Source organism: Bufo gargarizans, chromosome 7 (genome assembly GCF_014858855.1).
Source record: "Bufo gargarizans isolate SCDJY-AF-19 chromosome 7, ASM1485885v1, whole genome shotgun sequence".
NCBI lineage: Eukaryota > Metazoa > Chordata > Amphibia > Anura > Bufonidae > Bufo > Bufo gargarizans.
The window spans coordinates 168,284,098-168,303,271 of NC_058086.1; the positions used below are offsets into that span (position 1 = coordinate 168,284,098).

At 45.1% G+C, this 19,174-nt stretch overlaps 1 protein-coding gene across 1 annotated transcript; it reads right to left on the bottom strand.

Annotated features, from left to right (window-relative positions):
* Window positions 1-7,728: 7,728 nt before the first annotated feature.
* RHO (rhodopsin) lies at window positions 7,729-15,151 on the bottom strand. The gene is made up of 5 exons (XM_044301513.1): window positions 14,780-15,151; window positions 14,360-14,528; window positions 10,159-10,324; window positions 9,833-10,072; window positions 7,729-9,139 (listed from the first exon to the last, which is right to left on the bottom strand). The coding sequence occupies exons 1-5, from the start codon at window positions 15,138-15,140 to the stop codon at window positions 9,011-9,013; spliced, it is 1,065 nt and encodes a 354-aa protein (XP_044157448.1). The 5' UTR covers window positions 15,141-15,151; the 3' UTR covers window positions 7,729-9,010.
* Between the last annotated feature and the right edge of the window lie 4,023 nt (window positions 15,152-19,174).

Here is a 19,174-nt window from a genome sequence, read left to right on the forward strand (position 1 = left end):
GCTTCCTCCTGATCAGTAGTCCTCTGGGCTCCGCTGCAGCTCATGCACCTTATATGCACCTGACAATCAGCTCTGATGACCATCTCAGGTGCACCTGCCTCTCACTTCAACATTTCTCTGTGCACTGCATTAAAAAGGGGCCCTGTGCCTTTAAGAACCAGGCCAGAGCTGAGTATGCAGGTGAGGCCATAGGGAACAGTGCGGCTGAGGTACTGGGGTGCATGGATAGGAGTGTGGTCAGTGCGGGCAGATTATGGGGGGGGGGGGGCGCACCACAAACAGGGCCCACTTGTTCTCTGCACCAGAATTTACATTAGTTGTGCAGAACCCCTTCAAAATCGGCGCTGCCCCATTGACAGACAAAAAGATTCCACTTTTCGTTTTCCAAAGGAGTGATGAAAATGAGAGGTGGAATCTGATTGGTCCCTACGGGTAACTAAACCAGTTTTGTAAATCTCCCCCGCTCTCCTGAATCTGCTCTTAGTCCAGAGATACACCCTCTCTGGGGCTCATTTACAAGCGGGTGACATTGGCGTGGTTGTCCTGGTTAGGAGGCTATAGGGCGGATTCATACATTGGTACTGTAGCACTGTGAGGCTCGATGATATTGTATGGGCTACCGCCATATTCCCATTATGCACCACCTGCTCTAAACCCCCAGGCACACGGGCACTGTGATGTGGGTGCTGCGGGCACTGTGATGTGGGTGCTGCGGGCACTGTGATGTGGCACTGTATGGTGGGGTTATTACAACACTGTATTAGTGTTCCATGATGTAGGACTGTGATTTCTGCATGGCAATGATATGCAGGTGACACTAAACTGTGCAAAGTATTTGACACGGAAGAGGTCAGTATACTGTGTATATATATATATACTCCAGAGGACAGTATACTGTATATATACTACAGAGGACAGTATACTGTATATATATATACTACAGAGGACAGTATACTGTATATACTACAGAGGACAGTATACTGTGTATATATACTACAGAGGACAGTATACTGTATATATATACTACAGAGGACAGTATACTGTATATATATATATATATATACTACAGAGGACAGTATACTGTATATATATATACTACAGAGGACAGTATACTGTGTATATATATATATATATATACTACAGAGGACAGTATACTGTATATATATATACACTACAGAGGACAGTATACTGTATATATATATATATACACTACAGAGGACAGTATACTGTATATATATATATATATACACTACAGAGGACAGTATACTGTATATATACTACAGAGGACAGTATACTGTATATATACTACAGAGGACAGTATACTGTATATATACACTACATAGGACAGTATACTATATATATATATATATACTACAGAGGACAGTATACTGTATATATATACTACAGAGGGCAGTATACTGTATATACACTACAGAGGACAGTATACTGTGTATATACTACAGAGGACAGTATACTGTGTATATACTACAGAGGACAGTGTACTGTATATATACACTACAGAGGACAGTATACTGTGTATATACTACAGAGGACAGTATACTGTGTATATACTACAGAGGGCAGTATACTGTGTATATACTACAGAGGAGAGTATACTGTGTATACACTACAGAGGACAGTATACTGTGTATATACTACAGAGGACTGTGTACTGTATATATACACTACAGAGGACAGTATACTGTGTATATACTACAAAGGACAGTATACTGTGTATATGCTACAGAGGGCAGTATACTGTATATACACTACAGAGGACAGTATACTGTGTATATACTACAGAGGACAGTGTACTGTATATATACACTACAGAGGACAGTGTACTGTATATATACACTACAGAGGACAGTATACTGTGTATATACTACAGAGGACAGTATACTGTATATATACTACAGAGGGCAGTGTACTGTATATATACACTACAGAGGACAGTGTACTGTATATATACACTACAGAGGACAGTGTACTGTGTATACACTACAGAGGACAGTATACTGTGTACATACTACAGAGGGCAGTATACTGTGTACATACTACAGAGGGCAGTATACTGTGTACATACTACAGAGGGCAGTATACTGTATATATATACTACAGAGGGCAGTATACTGTATATATATACTACAGAGGACAGTATACTGTATATATACACTACAGAGGGCAGTATACTGTATATATACACTACAGAGGACAGTATACTGTATATATACTACAGAGGACAGTATACTGTATATATACTACAGAGGACAGTATACTGTATATACACTACAGAGGTCAGTATACTGTATATATACACTACAGAGGACAGTATACTGTATATATACACTACAGAGGACAGTATACTGTATATATACTACAGAGGACAGTATACCGTGTATATATACATTACAGAGCACAGTATACTGTATATACTACAGAGGACTGTATACTGTATATATACTACTGAGGACTGTATACTGTGTATATATACACTAAAGAGGACAGTAGACTGTATATACACTAAAGAGGACAGTAGACTGTATATATACTACAGAGGACAGTATACTGTGTATATATACATTACAGAGGACTGTTGACTGTATATACACTACAGAGGACTGTTGACTGTATATATACTACAGAGGACAGTATACTGTATATACACTACAGAGGACAGTATACTGTGTATATATATATACATATACTTCAGAGGACAGTATACTGTGTATACACTACAGAGGACAGTATACTGTATATATACTACAGAGTACAGTATACTGCTACAGATGGATCTGGATAGATTGGAGGCTTGGGCAGATAAGTGGCAGATGATGTTTAACACTGACAACTGTAAAGTTATGCACATGGGAAGGAATAATGCAAGTCACCCGTACATACTAAATGGTAAAACACTGGGTAACACTGACATGGAAAAGGACCTAGGAATTTTGGTGAACTATGAACTAAGCTGCAAAAACCAGTGTCAGGCAGCTGCTGCCAAGGCCAATAAGATAATGGGTTGCATCAAAAGGGGCATAGATGCCCGTGATAAGAACATAGTCCTACCACTTTACAAATCAGTGGTCAGACCACACATGGAGTACTGTGTACAGTTCTGGGCTCCTGTGAACAAGGCAGACATAGCAGAGCTGGGGAGGGTCCAGAGGAGGGCAACTAAAGTAATAACTGGAATGGGACAACTACAGTACCCTGAAAGATTATCAAAATTAGGGTTATTCACTTTAGAAAAAAGACGACTGAGGGGAGATCTAATTACTATGTATAAATATATCAGGGGTCCGTACAGAGATCACTCCCATCATCTATTTATCCCCAGGACTGTGACGACTGGACATCCTCTGCGTCTGGAGGAAAGAAGGTTTGTACACAGACATAGAAGAGGACTCTTTACGGTAAGAGCAGTGAGACTATGGAACTCTCTGCCTGAGGAGGTGGTGATGGGGAGTACAATACAGGAGTTCAGGAGGGGCCTGGATGTATTTCTGGAGCGTAATAATATTACAGGCTATAGCTACTAGAGAGGGGTCGGGGATCCAGGGAGTTAGGGTTCGTTCACATGAACGTGCCGTAGTTTTTGGTCCGCAAATTGCGGATCCGCAAAACACGGATGCCGCTTATGTGCCTTCCGCAATTTGCGGAACGGACGACCCTTTATAGAAATGCCTACTCTTGTCTGCAAAACGGACAAGAATAGGAGATGACTCATAATTTTTTCGGGGCCACGGAATGGAGCAACTCCGTGTGCTGTCCGCATCTTTTGCGGCCCCATTGAGGCTCATTCACACAACTGTATAGTTTTTCTGTTTCCGTTCCGTTTTTTTTGCGGACCATATGCAGAACGATTCATTTCAATGGGTCCGCAAAAAAAACATTTTCGTATTTCCGTTCGGCAACGTTTTGTGCCTTGTCCTATTATTGTCCGCAAATCGCGTTCCTTGGCTCCATTCGAGTCAATGGGTCCGCAAAAGGTACAGAATGCATACAGATCACATCCGTATGTCATCCGTATTTTGTGGATCCATGCCCATTTTGCCCATGTGTTTACTGTTTACAAATATTACAGTACTTTACAGTAAGGCCTCATGCACACGACCGTGCAGTTTTTTGTGGTCTGCAAAAAACGGATGCCACCCGTATGCCTTCCGCAATTTGCGGAACGGAGCAGGAGGCCCATTATAGAGATGCCTATTCTTGTCCGCAAAACAGACAAGAATAGGACATGTCTCATCATTTTTGCAGGGCCACGGAACGGAGCAACGGATGCGGACAGCACACGGAGTGTGCAAATTGCGGCCAAGAATAGGCAGTTCTATGGGGGTGCCGGCCGGGTGTATGCGGATCCGCAATACACTAAGGACCTGTGAATGGACCCTAATGATTGCAAATTTTCTGTTTCCGTTTTCTAGTTGCTATTAGCATTTTACGCCACCTTCGCTGAGTGTACGAAAAGGGGGGCTCATTCATCATCATTTGTGCCAAAATCGTCAAAAATGTTATGCCTCCTCCAGCAGCGGTGGCTCCATCACGGCCGGCATAACACCGTCTGTCTATTACTAGTATGTGGGTGCCGCATGGCACTGCATGATGGCATTGTATAGGCACAATAGGGTGCTATCGTGTAGGCACACTATGCGGCTATTATGTGGGTGCCTTATGGCGGTATTATTTAGGCATAGTAATGTACTTTCATGTAGGCACTGTATCTGTATCAGTGGCTCAACCAGCCAGACTGTAAGGCCTCATGCACACAACCGTTGTTGGCCGGTGCCCGTATTGCGGTCCGCAAACAGCGGATCCGCAATATATGGTCATCAGCCGCGTGCACACCGTATGGGTATGTGGACCCGTTTACTTGAACCCATTCATGTTCTATTTTTTTGTGGGCGGATCACAGACCCATTCAAGTTGAATGGGTCTGCATCTGTCTGCGCCAGCTAAAGGTTTGGTGCCCGTGCATTGCGGCAGACCTTCTTTGTGCATGAGCCCTAATTGTAATTTATTCTCTAAGGGTGCATTCACATCACCATTTAGCTTTCCGTTCTTCTGATCCGTCAGAAGGAGAGAGAAAAAAAAAACGGATCCTCTTTCATCAGTTATGCATAGGATTGCAAATGATCCGTTTTTTTTACAGAATCCAGTAATTTAACGGATCCAGTTGCATCAAACGGAAATGGCTCAAACAGATGAGAACTGATGCAACAGGTTTCATTTTTTTATTGGATCCCGTTTTCTTTTTTTTTCCCCTCTCTTCTGACGGATCAGAATAACGGAAACCTAAATGGTGATGTGAAAGCAGCCTTAAAGTTGGATAGTTCTATATTCTGTTATTACGACACTAATACGCCCTCCCTTTATAATACTGCGCCCCATCCATCTTCACAATACTGCGCCCTCCCTTTATAATACTGCACCCAATCTATATAATACTGCACCCAATCTATATAATACTGCACCCAAGCTATCTATATAATACTGCGCCCTCCCTTTATAATACTGCGCCCCATCCATCTTCACAATACTGCGCCCTCCCTTTATAATACTGCCCCCAAGCTATCTATATAATACTGCGCCCTCCCTTTATAATACTGCCCCCAAGCTATCTATATAATACTGCGCCCTCCCTTTATAATACTGCCCCCAAGCTATCTATATAATACTGCGCCCTCCCTTTATAATACTGCCCCCAAGCTATCTATATAATACTGCGCCCTCCCTTTATAATACTGCACCCAAGCTATCTATATAATACTGCGCCCTCCCTTTATAATACTGCACCCAAGCTATCTATATAATACTGCGCCCTCCCTTTATAATACTGCCCCCAAGCTATCTATATAATACTGCGCCCTCCCTTTATAATACTGCGCCCCATCCATCTTCACAATACTGCGCCCTCCCTTTATAATACTGCCCCCAAGCTATCTATATAATACTGCGCCCTCCCTTTATAATACTGCACCCAAGCTATCTATATAATACTGCGCCCTCCCTTTATAATACTGCACCCAAGCTATCTATATAATACTGCGCCCTCCCTTTATAATACTGCCCCCAAGCTATCTATATAATACTGCGCCCTCCCTTTATAATACTGCCCCCAAGCTATCTATATAATACTGCGCCCTCCCTTTATAATACTGCCCCCAAGCTATCTATATAATACTGCGCCCTCCCTTTATAATACTGCCCCCAAGCTATCTATATAATACTGAGCCCTCCCTTTATAATACTGCCCCAAGCTATCTATATAATACTGCGCCCTCCCTTTATAATACTGCACCCAAGCTATCTATATAATACTGCGCCCTCCCTTTATAATACTGCCCCCAAGCTATCTATATAATACTGCGCCCTCCCTTTATAATACTGCCCCCAAGCTATCTATATAATACTGCGCCCTCCCTTTATAATACTGCACCCAAGCTATCTATATAATACTGTGCCCTCCCTTTATAATACTGCACCCAAGCTTTCTATATAATACTGCGCCCTCCCTTTATAATACTGCGCCCTCCCTTTATAATACTGCGCCCTCCCTTTATAATACTGCACCCCTGCTTTATAATACTGCGCCCTCCCTTTATAATACTGCACCCCTGCTTTATAATACTGCGCCCTCCCTTTATAATACTGCACCCCTCCCTTTATAATACTGCGCCCTCCCTTTATAATACTGCACCCCTGCTTTATAATACTGTGCCCTCCCTTTATAATACTGCACCCCTGCTTTATAATACTGCGCCCTCCCTTTATAATACTGCACCCTCGCTTTATAATACTGCACCCCTGCTTTATAATACTGCACCCTCCCTTTATAATACTGCGCCCTCCCTTTATAATACTGCGCCCCTGCTTTATAATACTGCGCCCTCCCTTTATAATACTGCACCCAAGCTATCTATATAATACTGTGCCCTCCCTTTATAATACTGCACCTAATCTATCTATATAATACTGCGCCCTCCCTTTATAATACTGCACCCAAGCTATCTATATAATACTGCGCCCTCCCTTTATAATACTGCGCCCTCCCTTTATAATACTGCACCCCTGCTTTATAATACTGCGCCCTCCCTTTATAATACTGCACCCCTGCTTTATAATACTGTGCCCTCCCTTTATAGTACTGCACCCCTGCTTTATAATACTGCGCCCTCCCTTTATAATACTGCACCCTCCCTTTATAATACTGCACCCAAGCTATCTATATAATACTGCGCCCTCCCTTTATAATACTGCGCCCTCCCTTTATAATACTGCGCCCTCCCTTTATAATACTGCGCCCTCCCTTTATAATACTGCACCCCTGCTTTATAATACTGCGCCCTCCCTTTATAATACTGCACCCCTGCTTTATAATACTGTGCCCTCCCTTTATAGTACTGCACCCCTGCTTTATAATACTGCGCCCTCCCTTTATAATACTGCACCCCTGCTTTATAATACTGCGCCCTCCCTTTATAATACTGCGCCCTCCCTTTATAATACTGCACCCCTCCTTTATAATACTGATGCCCTCTTGAGAAGTTCACCAGTCACATAGCGGCCCTTTTGCCTCCTGGACCTTTGCACAGTCAGACCAACAGTCTAATAATTTGCCCCTCTCCTCTCGGTTGCCATCTTGTGGCCAACACCGGTATTACCAATCCACAAATGGAGAGACACAGGCTTAAGCAGGAAACGTTTTATGTGGAAATCTTTTCTATCACATCGTACAGAAAATACACGACTACATTCAGGAGATATCATTGCAGCTTCCGTAATCCCACCGGTATGTCCGCGCAGTGTCGTCGCGGGGGGTGGGGTCTACGCATACACGCACTCCTACACCGAAACTTGCAGGTAAATTTTCTATTTACATCATGAGAACTGTAATGGGAGCACAGGAGGATGCTGGGGGTGGGGGCTTGACCCCTTCTGACTCTGCTCATGCAAAATACGGGCCCTGGAGCATCAACCTGGGGGAGGGGAACGCCCAAGATGTCGGCATCTCCTGTCACTGGAAATATAAGAGGTGGCGAGGACAGGACATGACCTTGAATGCTCTTCACAGGCCAATGGCATTTCCGGGACAGGAAACTAATGGGGTAAGTGACCATTGGGTAGATATCTTGGGGCTAGGCCATAGTTTTTAATGAGGGATCGTAAGCTCTTTGAGCAAGACTGGCTTCCTCCATGTCGCTCCTTGAACATGGAGAGCGGCCATTGTAGACATCTCTCGGGGGGCACCTGCCAAGCTGAGGACTGCCAACAGGTGGCATGGACTTATTGGAACTCATGGGCAACATCTTTAGATCCTAGAAGATGCCAATGAACTGGCTTTACCTGGGGCTGACGTGTGAAGATTGGGAGTAGTAGTAGCGGTAGGGCACGGTGCAGTAGTGTCTCCGCGCGGCCTTGGTTCATACCAATATTTAATGCCTGGGGGGGGTTACATGGTCTCCAGATGGCGGGGCGATGAGGTCAGGTCTGCTGGGAACGTCAATGACATAAGATGTTTTATTTTTTTGGATTTTTCTTTGCTGCGCTTTATTACAGGTGCGAGGGGTCGGCCTATCCGCCACTACCAGACCTGACCGGGAAAAGCCGTGGGGTACAAAAATATTCTTTTCTGTTGCATTGCAAAAAAATAAGAGGTATGAACCGGCCGGAGAGCGGGGGAACGGCGACTACAGGAGCGGCGTCACGGAACCTAGCAGGACGGTTCCTTTAAGATATTTACAGTCTCGAAGGAATTCTTGGCGCGTCCGGATGACAACCCCTTCGCTGCCGTAAGGGTCCCGTTGCGTTGCAGAAGCAATCAAGTCGTTTTCAGCAGAGAAGGGGTTCGGGGGGGCTCCTCCTCTTCGTCGTCGTCGTCTTTCTTGAACAGATACGTTTTATGTAATGGAAGGGGAACTTCGCCGCCTTAGCGAGAAGGAGACGGAGTTGGGGCGGTGGGAGCTGTGTGAGGCAGCGGACCCTGAGACAGGCCTGGTGGAAGGTCTTATGCAGGAGACACCTGGCTGGAAGAAACAGAAGAAGCCTCTGTCTTGGAGGTGGCGGCAGAGGAGGCATCATCTTCTCCAAAGGGATTCTTGCCGCAGCACAGGGTGGTGATCATGCAGTTACGGAACTGAGGGAGAAAAGCAGAGACATTACTGACTCAATTAGGTGAGGCTTTTTTTTTTCTTCTACCCCATGCTTTACACTGCAGCTCTGCTCTATTAGGACACAGCCAGCGACCTGATCACAAATGCATTGTCTTCTGGAGTCTGAGATAGCATGAAACCCACTGTCTGCCTCATTAGAGGCTTTGACTTCAGTTTTGTCCTTCCTCCATGCTGCACACTGCAGCTCTGCTTGCTAATATTAGCTGCTGTGCATCAGCATAAGTTCAGCATAAGTCTGTGCATCGTAGGAGATATCTGAAGAAGCTGGAGATATCCACTTTCTCTCCACGTGTGCTTTACACTGCAGCTCTGCTCTATTAAGACACAGCGGCACAATCAGTGACTCCTGCCTTCTTTTCTGTGCTTCCTTCTTGCTTTACACTGCAGCTCTGCTTATTTCTATTGAATACTGTGTATCATCACAAGCTCAGACAGTACATGGGGAGATGAAGTGCTGTATATATACTGAGGTAGGGGCCTCGATAAGCGGAGGAGCCTGGATATTGGCTCTATGCCCCATTTCTGTGATGGCCTTAGGCAGCTGCCTCAGTAGTCACACACTCGAGCCTCTATTTTAGATGGACTACAGAGGAGCTGGGAGTATCAGGGGGACTGTGGGGTGGATTAGGCATTCATGGGGGTCTCTAGTTCCGTACCTGCTTGTTGAGCATGATGTAGATGACAGGGTTGTAGATGGAAGAACTCTTGGCAAAGAAAGCTGGGACGGTCATGAAGACGGGGCCGAACTCAGAGCCCTGATGGCTGAAGATGTAGAAAGCGACTGTGGCGTAGGGGACCCAACAGATAAGGAAGAAGACCACCATGATGATCACCATCCTGGTCACCTCTTTCTCGGCCTTCTGGGTGGTGGCGGACTCTTGCTGTTGAGCTGCAGCCTGTGAAGCGAGAGCAAGAGAGAGCAGAATGAAAAGACAGAAGCGAGACACTCCATGCCTCATGCCTCGGCGCAACCTCTGCTCACCTCTTTCACAGTGCACACCAGGCGGCCATAGCAGAAGAAAATGATAATCAGGGGGATGGTGAAGTGGACGATGAACATGTAGATGACGAAGGACTCGTTGTTGACCTCGGGCTTCAGGGTGTAGTAGTCGACTCCACAGGAGCACTGCATGCCCTCGGGGATGTACCTGCGACAACACAAGGCAATGAGCGCCCCCTGGTGCCCGAAGCTTGATTATAGCCCCGGCCGCCTTCCGTGCTGGTCCACACAGTGCTTAGATACACAGCTCAGCAGACAGTATCACACAGGAGAGGCTTAGATACACAGCTCAGCAGACAGTATCACACAGGAGAGGCTTAGATACACAGCTCAGCAGACAGTATCACACAGGAGAGGATTAGATACACAGCTCAGCAGACAGTATCATACAGGAGAGGATTAGATACACCGCTCAGCAGACAGTATCACACAGGATAGGATTAGATACACAGCTCAGCAGACAGTATCACACAGGATAGGATTAGATACACAGCTCAGCAGACAGTATCACACAGGATAGGATTAGATACCAGCTAGCAGACAGTATTACAGCAGACAGTATCACACAGGACAGGATTAGATACACAGCTCAGCAGACAGTATCACACAGGATAGGATTAGATACACAGCTCAGCAGACAGTATCACACAGGATAGGCTTAGATACACAGCTCAGCAGACAGTATCACACAGGATAGGATTAGATACACAGCTCAGCAGACAGTATCACACAGGAGAGGATTAGATACACAGCTCAGCAGACAGTATCACACAGGAGAGGATTAGATACACAGCTCAGCAGACAGTATCACACAGGAGAGGATTAGATACACAGCTCAGCAGACAGTATCACACAGGAGAGGATTAGATACACAGCTCAGCAGACAGTATCACACAGGAGGATAGCTACACAGTCAGCAGACCGTATCAACAGGAAGCTCAGCAGACAGTATCACACAGGATAGGATTAGATACACAGCTCAGCAGACAGTATCACACAGGATAGGATTAGATACACAGCTCAGCAGACAGTATCACACAGGATAGGATTAGATACACAGCTCAGCAGACAGTATCACACAGGAGAGGATTAGATACACAGCTCAGCAGACGTATCACACAGGAAGGATTAGATACACAGCTCAGCAGACAGTATCACACAGGAGAGGATTAGATACACAGCTCAGCAGACAGTATCACACAGGATCAGGATTAGATACACAGCTCAGCAGACAGTATCACACAGGATAGGATTAGATACACAGCTCAGCAGACGTATCACACAGGATAGGATTAGATACACAGCTCAGCAGACAGTATCACACAGGACGAGATTAGATACACAGCTCAGCAGACAGTATCAACAGGACAGGATTAGATACACAGCTCAGCAGACAGTATCACACAGGAGCGGATTAGATACACAGCTCAGCAGACAGTATCAACAGGAGAGGATTAGATACACAGCCTCAGCAGACAGTATCACACAGGAGAGGATTAGATACACAGCTCAGCAGGACAGTATCACAAGGACAGGATTAGATACAAGCTCAGCAGACAGTATCACACAGGAGAGGATTAGATACACAGCTCAGCAGACAGTATCACACAGGAGAGGATTAGATACACAGCTCAGCAGACAGTATCACACAGGAGAGGATTAGATACACAGCTCAGCAGACAGTATCACACAGGAGAGGATTAGATACACAGCTCAGCAGACAGTATCACACAGGATAGGATAGATACACAGCTCAGCAGACAGTATCACACAGGATAGGATTAGATACACAGCTCAGCAGACAGTATCACACAGGATAGGATTAGATACACAGCTCAGCAGACAGTATCACACAGGATAGGATTAGATACACAGCTCAGCAGACAGTATCACACAGGATAGGATTAGATACACAGCTCAGCAGACAGTATCACACAGGATAGGATTAGATACACAGCTCAGCAGACAGTATCACACAGGATAGGATTAGATACACAGCTCAGCAGACAGTATCACACAGGATAGGATTAGATACACAGCTCAGCAGACAGTATCACACAGGATAGGATTAGATACACAGCTCAGCAGACAGTATCACACAGGATAGGATTAGATACACAGCTCAGCAGACAGTATCACACAGGATAGGATTAGATACACAGCTCAGCAGACAGTATCACACAGGATAGGATTAGATACACAGCTCAGCAGACAGTATCACACAGGATAGGATTAGATACACAGCTCAGCAGACAGTATCACACAGGATAGGATTAGATACACAGCTCCGCAGACAGTATCACACAGGATAGGATTAGATACACAGCTCAGCAGACAGTATCACACAGGATAGGATTAGATACACAGCTCAGCAGACAGTATCACACAGGATAGGATTAGATACACAGCTCAGCAGACAGTATCACACAGGATAGGATTAGATACACCAGCTCAGCAGACAGTATCACACATGATAGGATTAGATACACAGCTCAGCAGACAGTATCACACAGGATAGGATTAGATACAAAGCTCAGCAGACAGTATCACACAGGATAGGATTAGATACACAGCTCAGCAGACAGTATCACACAGGATAGGATTAGATACACAGCTCAGCAGACAGTATCACACAGGATAGGATTAGATACACAGCTCAGCAGACAGTATCACACAGGATAGGATTAGATACACAGCTCAGCAGACAGTATCACACAGGATAGGATTAGATACACAGCTCAGCAGACAGTATCACACAGGATAGGAATAGATACACCGCTCAGCAGACAGTATCACACAGGATAGGATTAGATACACCGCTCAGCAGACAGTATCACACAGGATAGGATTAGATACACAGCTCCGCAGACAGTATCACACAGGATAGGATTAGATACACAGCTCAGCAGACAGTATCACACAGGATAGGATTAGATACACAGCTCAGCAGACAGTATCACACAGGATAGGATTAGATACACAGCTCAGCAGACAGTATCACACAGGATAGGATTAGATACACAGCTCAGCAGACAGTATCACACAGGAGAGGATTAGATACACAGCTCAGCAGACAGTATCACACAGGATAGGATTAGATACACAGCTCAGCAGACAGTATCACACAGGATAGGATTAGATACACCGCTCAGCAGACAGTATCACACAGGATAGGATTAGATACACAGCTCCGCAGACAGTATCACACAGGATAGGATTAGATACACAGCTCAGCAGACAGTATCACACAGGATAGGATTAGATACACAGCTCAGCAGACAGTATCACACAGGATAGGATTAGATACACAGCTCAACAAACAGTATCACACAGGATAGGATTAGATACACATCTCAGCAGACAGTATCACACAGGATAGGATTAGATACACAGCTCAGCAGAAAGTATCACACAGGATAGGATTAGATACACCAGCTCAGCAGACAGTATCACACAGGATAGGATTAGATACACAGCTCCGCAGACAGTATCACACAGGATAGGATTAGATACACAGCTCAGCAGACAGTATCACACAGGATAGGATTAGATACACAGCTCAGCAGACAGTATCACACAGGATAGGATTAGATACACAGCTCAACAAACAGTATCACACAGGATAGGATTAGATACACAGCTCAGCAGACAGTATCACACAGGATAGGATTAGATACACAGCTCAGCAGACAGTATCACACAGGATAGGATTAGATACACAGCTCAGCAGACAGTATCACACAGGATAGGATTAGATACACAGCTCAGCAGACAGTATCACACAGGAGAGGATTAGATACACAGCTCAGCAGACAGTATCACACAGGATAGGATTAGATACACAGCTCAGCAGACAGTATCACACAGGATAGGATTAGATACACAGCTCAGCAGCCAGTATCACACAGGATAGGATTAGATACACAGCTCAGCAGACAGTATCACACAGGATAGGATTAGATACACAGCTCAGCAGACAGTATCACACAGGATAGGATTAGATACACAGCTCAGCAGACAGTATCACACAGGATAGGATTAGATACACAGCTCAGGAGACAGTATCACTCATGATCTGAAAAACAAGGCTGCTTTTTTCCAGTAAATATTTTGGATGAAAATTCACTAGTATTACATGATGGGAGTTGTAGTGCTATGTGATCATAAATGGCTCTAAACATACCTGGACCATCCAAAGAGTGGAGGAGCAGCACAGGACAAAGCCATGACCCAGGTGAACACTACGCCCATGACGGCATGGTTCTCACTAAATCGGAAGTTGCTCATGGGCTTACAGACCACCACGTATCGTTCAATGGCCAAGACCACCAGGGACCAAAGGGCGATTTCACCTGTCGGAGACAAGAACAGACAGTGAGGAATATGCTCGGGAACCTCCTACAGCCTACGGAAGCCATCCCAGGAGGACTGGAGACCTCTACCATGGAAGCTGGCGTCTACCACCCCATAGATTACCAAGACTTGACCTAATTGTTGAAATTATTCACACACCCCCTCCATCCACGTACATGAGCTTTGGTCTCCTAGACCAAGAGACCCAGGAACCATCGCCCAACCTGGTGCATCCAGAATAAGAACTCACCACCAAGGGTAGCGAAGAAGCCTTCAACATAGCAACCGGTGGCTCCGAGGATGAAGTATCCGTTCATGGAGGAGTACATTGTCACCGTGAATCCACACAGGACCATGAAGTGGTTGGCAAAGGCCAAATTCAGCAGGATATAGTTTAAGGGTGTCCGGAGCTTCTTGTGCTGGATGGTGACGTACAAGGTCATGAAGTTGATTGGGAACCCAAGTAGAATGAGCAGGAACATGTACGCGCACAAAATGGAATATTGCCATGGCTCTGCCAGGTAATACTGAGGGTATTCAAATGGGCTTCGCACCACCCCAGTCTTGTTGGACATGGGTATGTAAAAGTTTGGGCCTTCTGTTCCGTTCATATTGGCGGTTCTCTAAAGTCCTCCCCCCAAACTAGAAAGAAACCACTACTGTGTTTCTCTCAGGGACACCCCGAAAAAGCTTGTGCTCCTGCGAAAGCCGCTCTACAGAGTGAGCGCAGTACCCCGGCTCTTTATAACGTGGGACCTGGAGTAAGCCGCCATCGCCGGTGTCAGCACCGAAGGATTTAGGTCTCTTTTAATCAGATGTAATCCAAGCTAAGGTATCAAAGTGTTAATTGGCTTCTCATAAACGTATTAAGTTTACACCTGTCTGACTGTTAAACACAGGAGAGGAAAGTGACAGAAGAAATCCAGGTCACACACTGAGACGGGGGCATCAATGGAGGATACGCCACATTACAGCCCCAGTATATTCCGGATAATCAATAGCAAAATATGTGAAATATGCCCCGTAAGAGTATACATTACTTATCCTATGCTGATTCAGACGTACATTCTGTATACTCCAGAGCTGCACTCACTATTCTGCTGGTACATACATAACTTAGGGCTCATGCACACAAATTTATTTTTTATGTGTCTTTATACTCCAGAGCTGCATTCACTATTCTGCTGGTGCAGTCACTGTGTACATACATTACTTATCCTGTACTGATCCTGAGTTACATCCTGCATTATACTCCAGAGCTGCATTCATTATTCTGCTGGTGCAGTCACTGTGTACATACATTACTTATCCTGTACTGATCCTGAGTTACATCCTGCATTATACTCCAGAGCTGCACTCACTATTCTGCTGGTGCAGTCACTGTGTACATACATTACTTATCCTGTACTGATCCTGAGTTACATCCTGTATTATACTCCAGAGCTGCGCTCGCTATTCTGCTGGTGGAGTCACTGTGTACATACATTACTTATCCTGTACTGACCCTGAGTTACATCCTGTATTATACTCCAGAGCTGCACTCACTATTCTGCTGGCGGAGTTACTGTGTACATTACATTACTTATCCTGTACTGATCCTGAGTTACATCCTGTATTATACTCCAGAGCTGCACTCACTATTCTGCTGGTGCAGTCGCTGTGTACATACATTACTTATCCTGTACTGATCCTGAGTTACATCCTGTATTATACTCCAGAGCTGCACTCGCTATTCTGCTGGTGCAGTCACTGTGTACATACATTACTTATCCTGTACTGATCCTGAGTTACATCCTGTATTATACTCCAGAGCTGCACTCACTATTCTGCTGGTGCAGTCACTGTGTACATACATTACTTATCCTGTACTGATCCTGAGTTACATACTGTATTATACCCCAGAGCTGCACTCACTATTCTGCTGGTGCAGTCACTGTGTACATACATTACTTATCCTGTACTGATCCTGAGTTACATCCTGTATTATACCCCAGAGCTGCACTCACTATTCTGCTGGTGCAGTCACTGTGTACATACATTACTTATCCTGTACTGATCCTGAGTTACATCCTGTATTATACTCCAGAGCTGCACTCACTATTCTGCTGGAGTCACTGTGTACATATATTACTTAGGCCTCCTGCACACGACCGTATGGCTTTTTCAGTGTTTTGCGGTCCGTTTTTCACGGATCCGTTTTTTGTTTCCGCTGTGTTTCAGTTTCTGTTCCGTTTTTCCGTATGGCATATACAGTAATTACATAGATAAAATTGGGCTGGGCATAACATTTTCAATAGATGGTTCCGCAAAAAACGGAATGGAAACGGAAGACATACGGATGCATTTCTGTATGTGTTCCGTTTTTTTGCGGACCCATTGACTTGAATAGAGCCACGGAACATGATTTGCGGGCAATAATAGGACATGTTCTATCTTTAAACGGAACGGAAGGCATACGGAGTACATTCCGTTTTTTTTTGCGGAACCATTGAAATGAATGGTTCCGTATACGGAATGCTAAAAACGGCCAGTAAACGGGGGGAAAAAACGGTCGTGTGCAGGAGGCCTTATCCTGTACTGATCCTGAGTAGAGATGAGCGAACCTCTGTTTTAAGTTCGGCGTCTAAAGTTCGGCTTCCGGTTAGCGGAGAATCCCGATCTGGATCCGGATATGGATTCCAACTTCCGTTGTGGTCCGTGGTAGCGGAATCAATAATGGCCGATTATTGATTCCGCTACCACGGACCACAACGGAAGTCGGAATCCATATCCGGATCCAGATCGGGATTCTCCGCTAACCGGAAGCCGAACTTTAGACGCCGAACTTAAAACAGAGGTTCGCTCATCACTAATCCTGAGTTCATCCTGTATTATACTCCAGAGCTGCACTCACTATTCTGCTGGTGCAGTCACTGTGTACATACATTACTTATCCTGTACTGATCCTGAGTTACATCCTGTATTATACTCCAGAGCTGCACTCACTATTCTGCTGGTGGAGTCACTGTGTACATACATTACTTATCCTGTACTGATCCTAAGTTACATCCTGTATTATACTCCAGAGCTGCACTCACTATTCTGCTGGTGCAGTCACTGTGTACATACATTACTTATCCTGCACTGATCCTAAGTTACATCCTGTATTATACTCCAGAGCTGCACTCACTGTATAGAACCTATCGTATGTGTCAGATTCCTATTCCCATCACTGCCCTTTAAATATGTCAGCAGAACACAGATTTATGGCCACCTGAGCTGCAAGACATGATGTGTATTCTGCTAATTATGCATTTGTACTTTCTCTAAAGGTGATTACACTGTTAAAATGGATCCACATTTGGCTGTTAATGGGTTAATCTGGACTCTATAAGTTTCATTGGATCGCAGTGCACACGGCATCGGCGCTGCTGCAGGAAGGAAGGTGTTAACTACAATCCCAGGAGAAGAGGCTGCAGCATCAACAAAGCCCCTTTAATTACTGTCCACCGAGCACTTTAGTCATTAACCCTGTCAATCATCTTGAGGACCCAGGCAGATAAATAGCTCCACGTCCTCGTTCAGGAGCTCACGCTCTGGAGGCAGCGATGTCCCAGAACTACAACCCGAGAGATGATTACTTTAGATGGGATTCAGATGGGAGTATTCATGATTGTCCGTGTGTTGTGGCTGCAGCGAGGGCCGTATGTCCATGTAGGTCACAGACCGGCCGACCACCGGGGACAATGGTCTCCAGGTCGGTGAGACACGGAGCAGAGTAGTATATAGCGCCACTACTGCTGCGGACCCGCTGAGCACACGGACACCAAGTACGGCCGTCGGAATGAAGCCGTAGGGTGAATTCACACACAGCAATTTTAAGAAAGACGCCACTTTTTTTCTGCCCCAGTTTTATTTTTTTGTACCCTTTGATGTCTGAAAGATAAGAATTGCACTACATACAATGATTCGCGGTCTTTTTCATATAGATTTCTCTATAGGATCCGAAAAACACATTTATTTAATAAAAAAATACTGTGAAAAATGCTCAAATTCAAAGCAGAGTATGAAAGGGGTCTAAAAGCGAATTCACACAGTACCAGCAAAGTGTATGAGATTAGACAAATCTGCACCAAAAATGTGATAAATAGTGCCGATTTATGTGTCATTTGTGCACATAGATCTGCTCCGTATGCAGCGAACCTGAGGGCGGTTTTCATGGATGATAAACGGACATCCTAATAAGTCCAGCTCACCTCATGTCCTCCGTGCGCGGTGCGAGCCAAGGCGAACTGCGGCATGCATAGAAATCCAAGAAGAAAGTAATCCTGTCGTTGCAACGTCTTTATTTTTCACATGCAGACGGAACAATACATACGGCGGGCGTCCCCTCCTCCGGTCCGGCTGACGTGTTTCCAACACTACGGCTCTTAATCAGATATCACCTGCATCCGTTCAGCTACCTGCGCATGTTGCGGGTTTTCTATGTGGATTCTCGTGCGGTAAAAAACTGCGGCGTAAGGGCTCATGCACACGACCGTGGTCCACCAAAAAAATAAACAGATGACAGCCGTGTGAAGTCCGCGTTACATCCATTTTTTTTGCTTATCCATTGTAAAATTGTAAAAAAACAGCCAAGTTCTATTTTTTTGGGGTGGAATGGACT

Coding starts and splice junctions, on each gene's coding strand:
- RHO (XM_044301513.1), bottom strand. CDS start 15,140: ATGAACGGAACAGAAGGCCCAAACTTTTACATACCCATGTCCAACAAG. Junction 10,325..14,359: donor CCACTCTTTGGATGGTCCAG/GTATGTTTAGAG, acceptor GTGTTGTCGCAG/GTACATCCCCGAGGGCATGC. Junction 10,073..10,158: donor TGGTGTGCACTGTGAAAGAG/GTGAGCAGAGGT, acceptor CTCGCTTCACAG/GCTGCAGCTCAACAGCAAGA.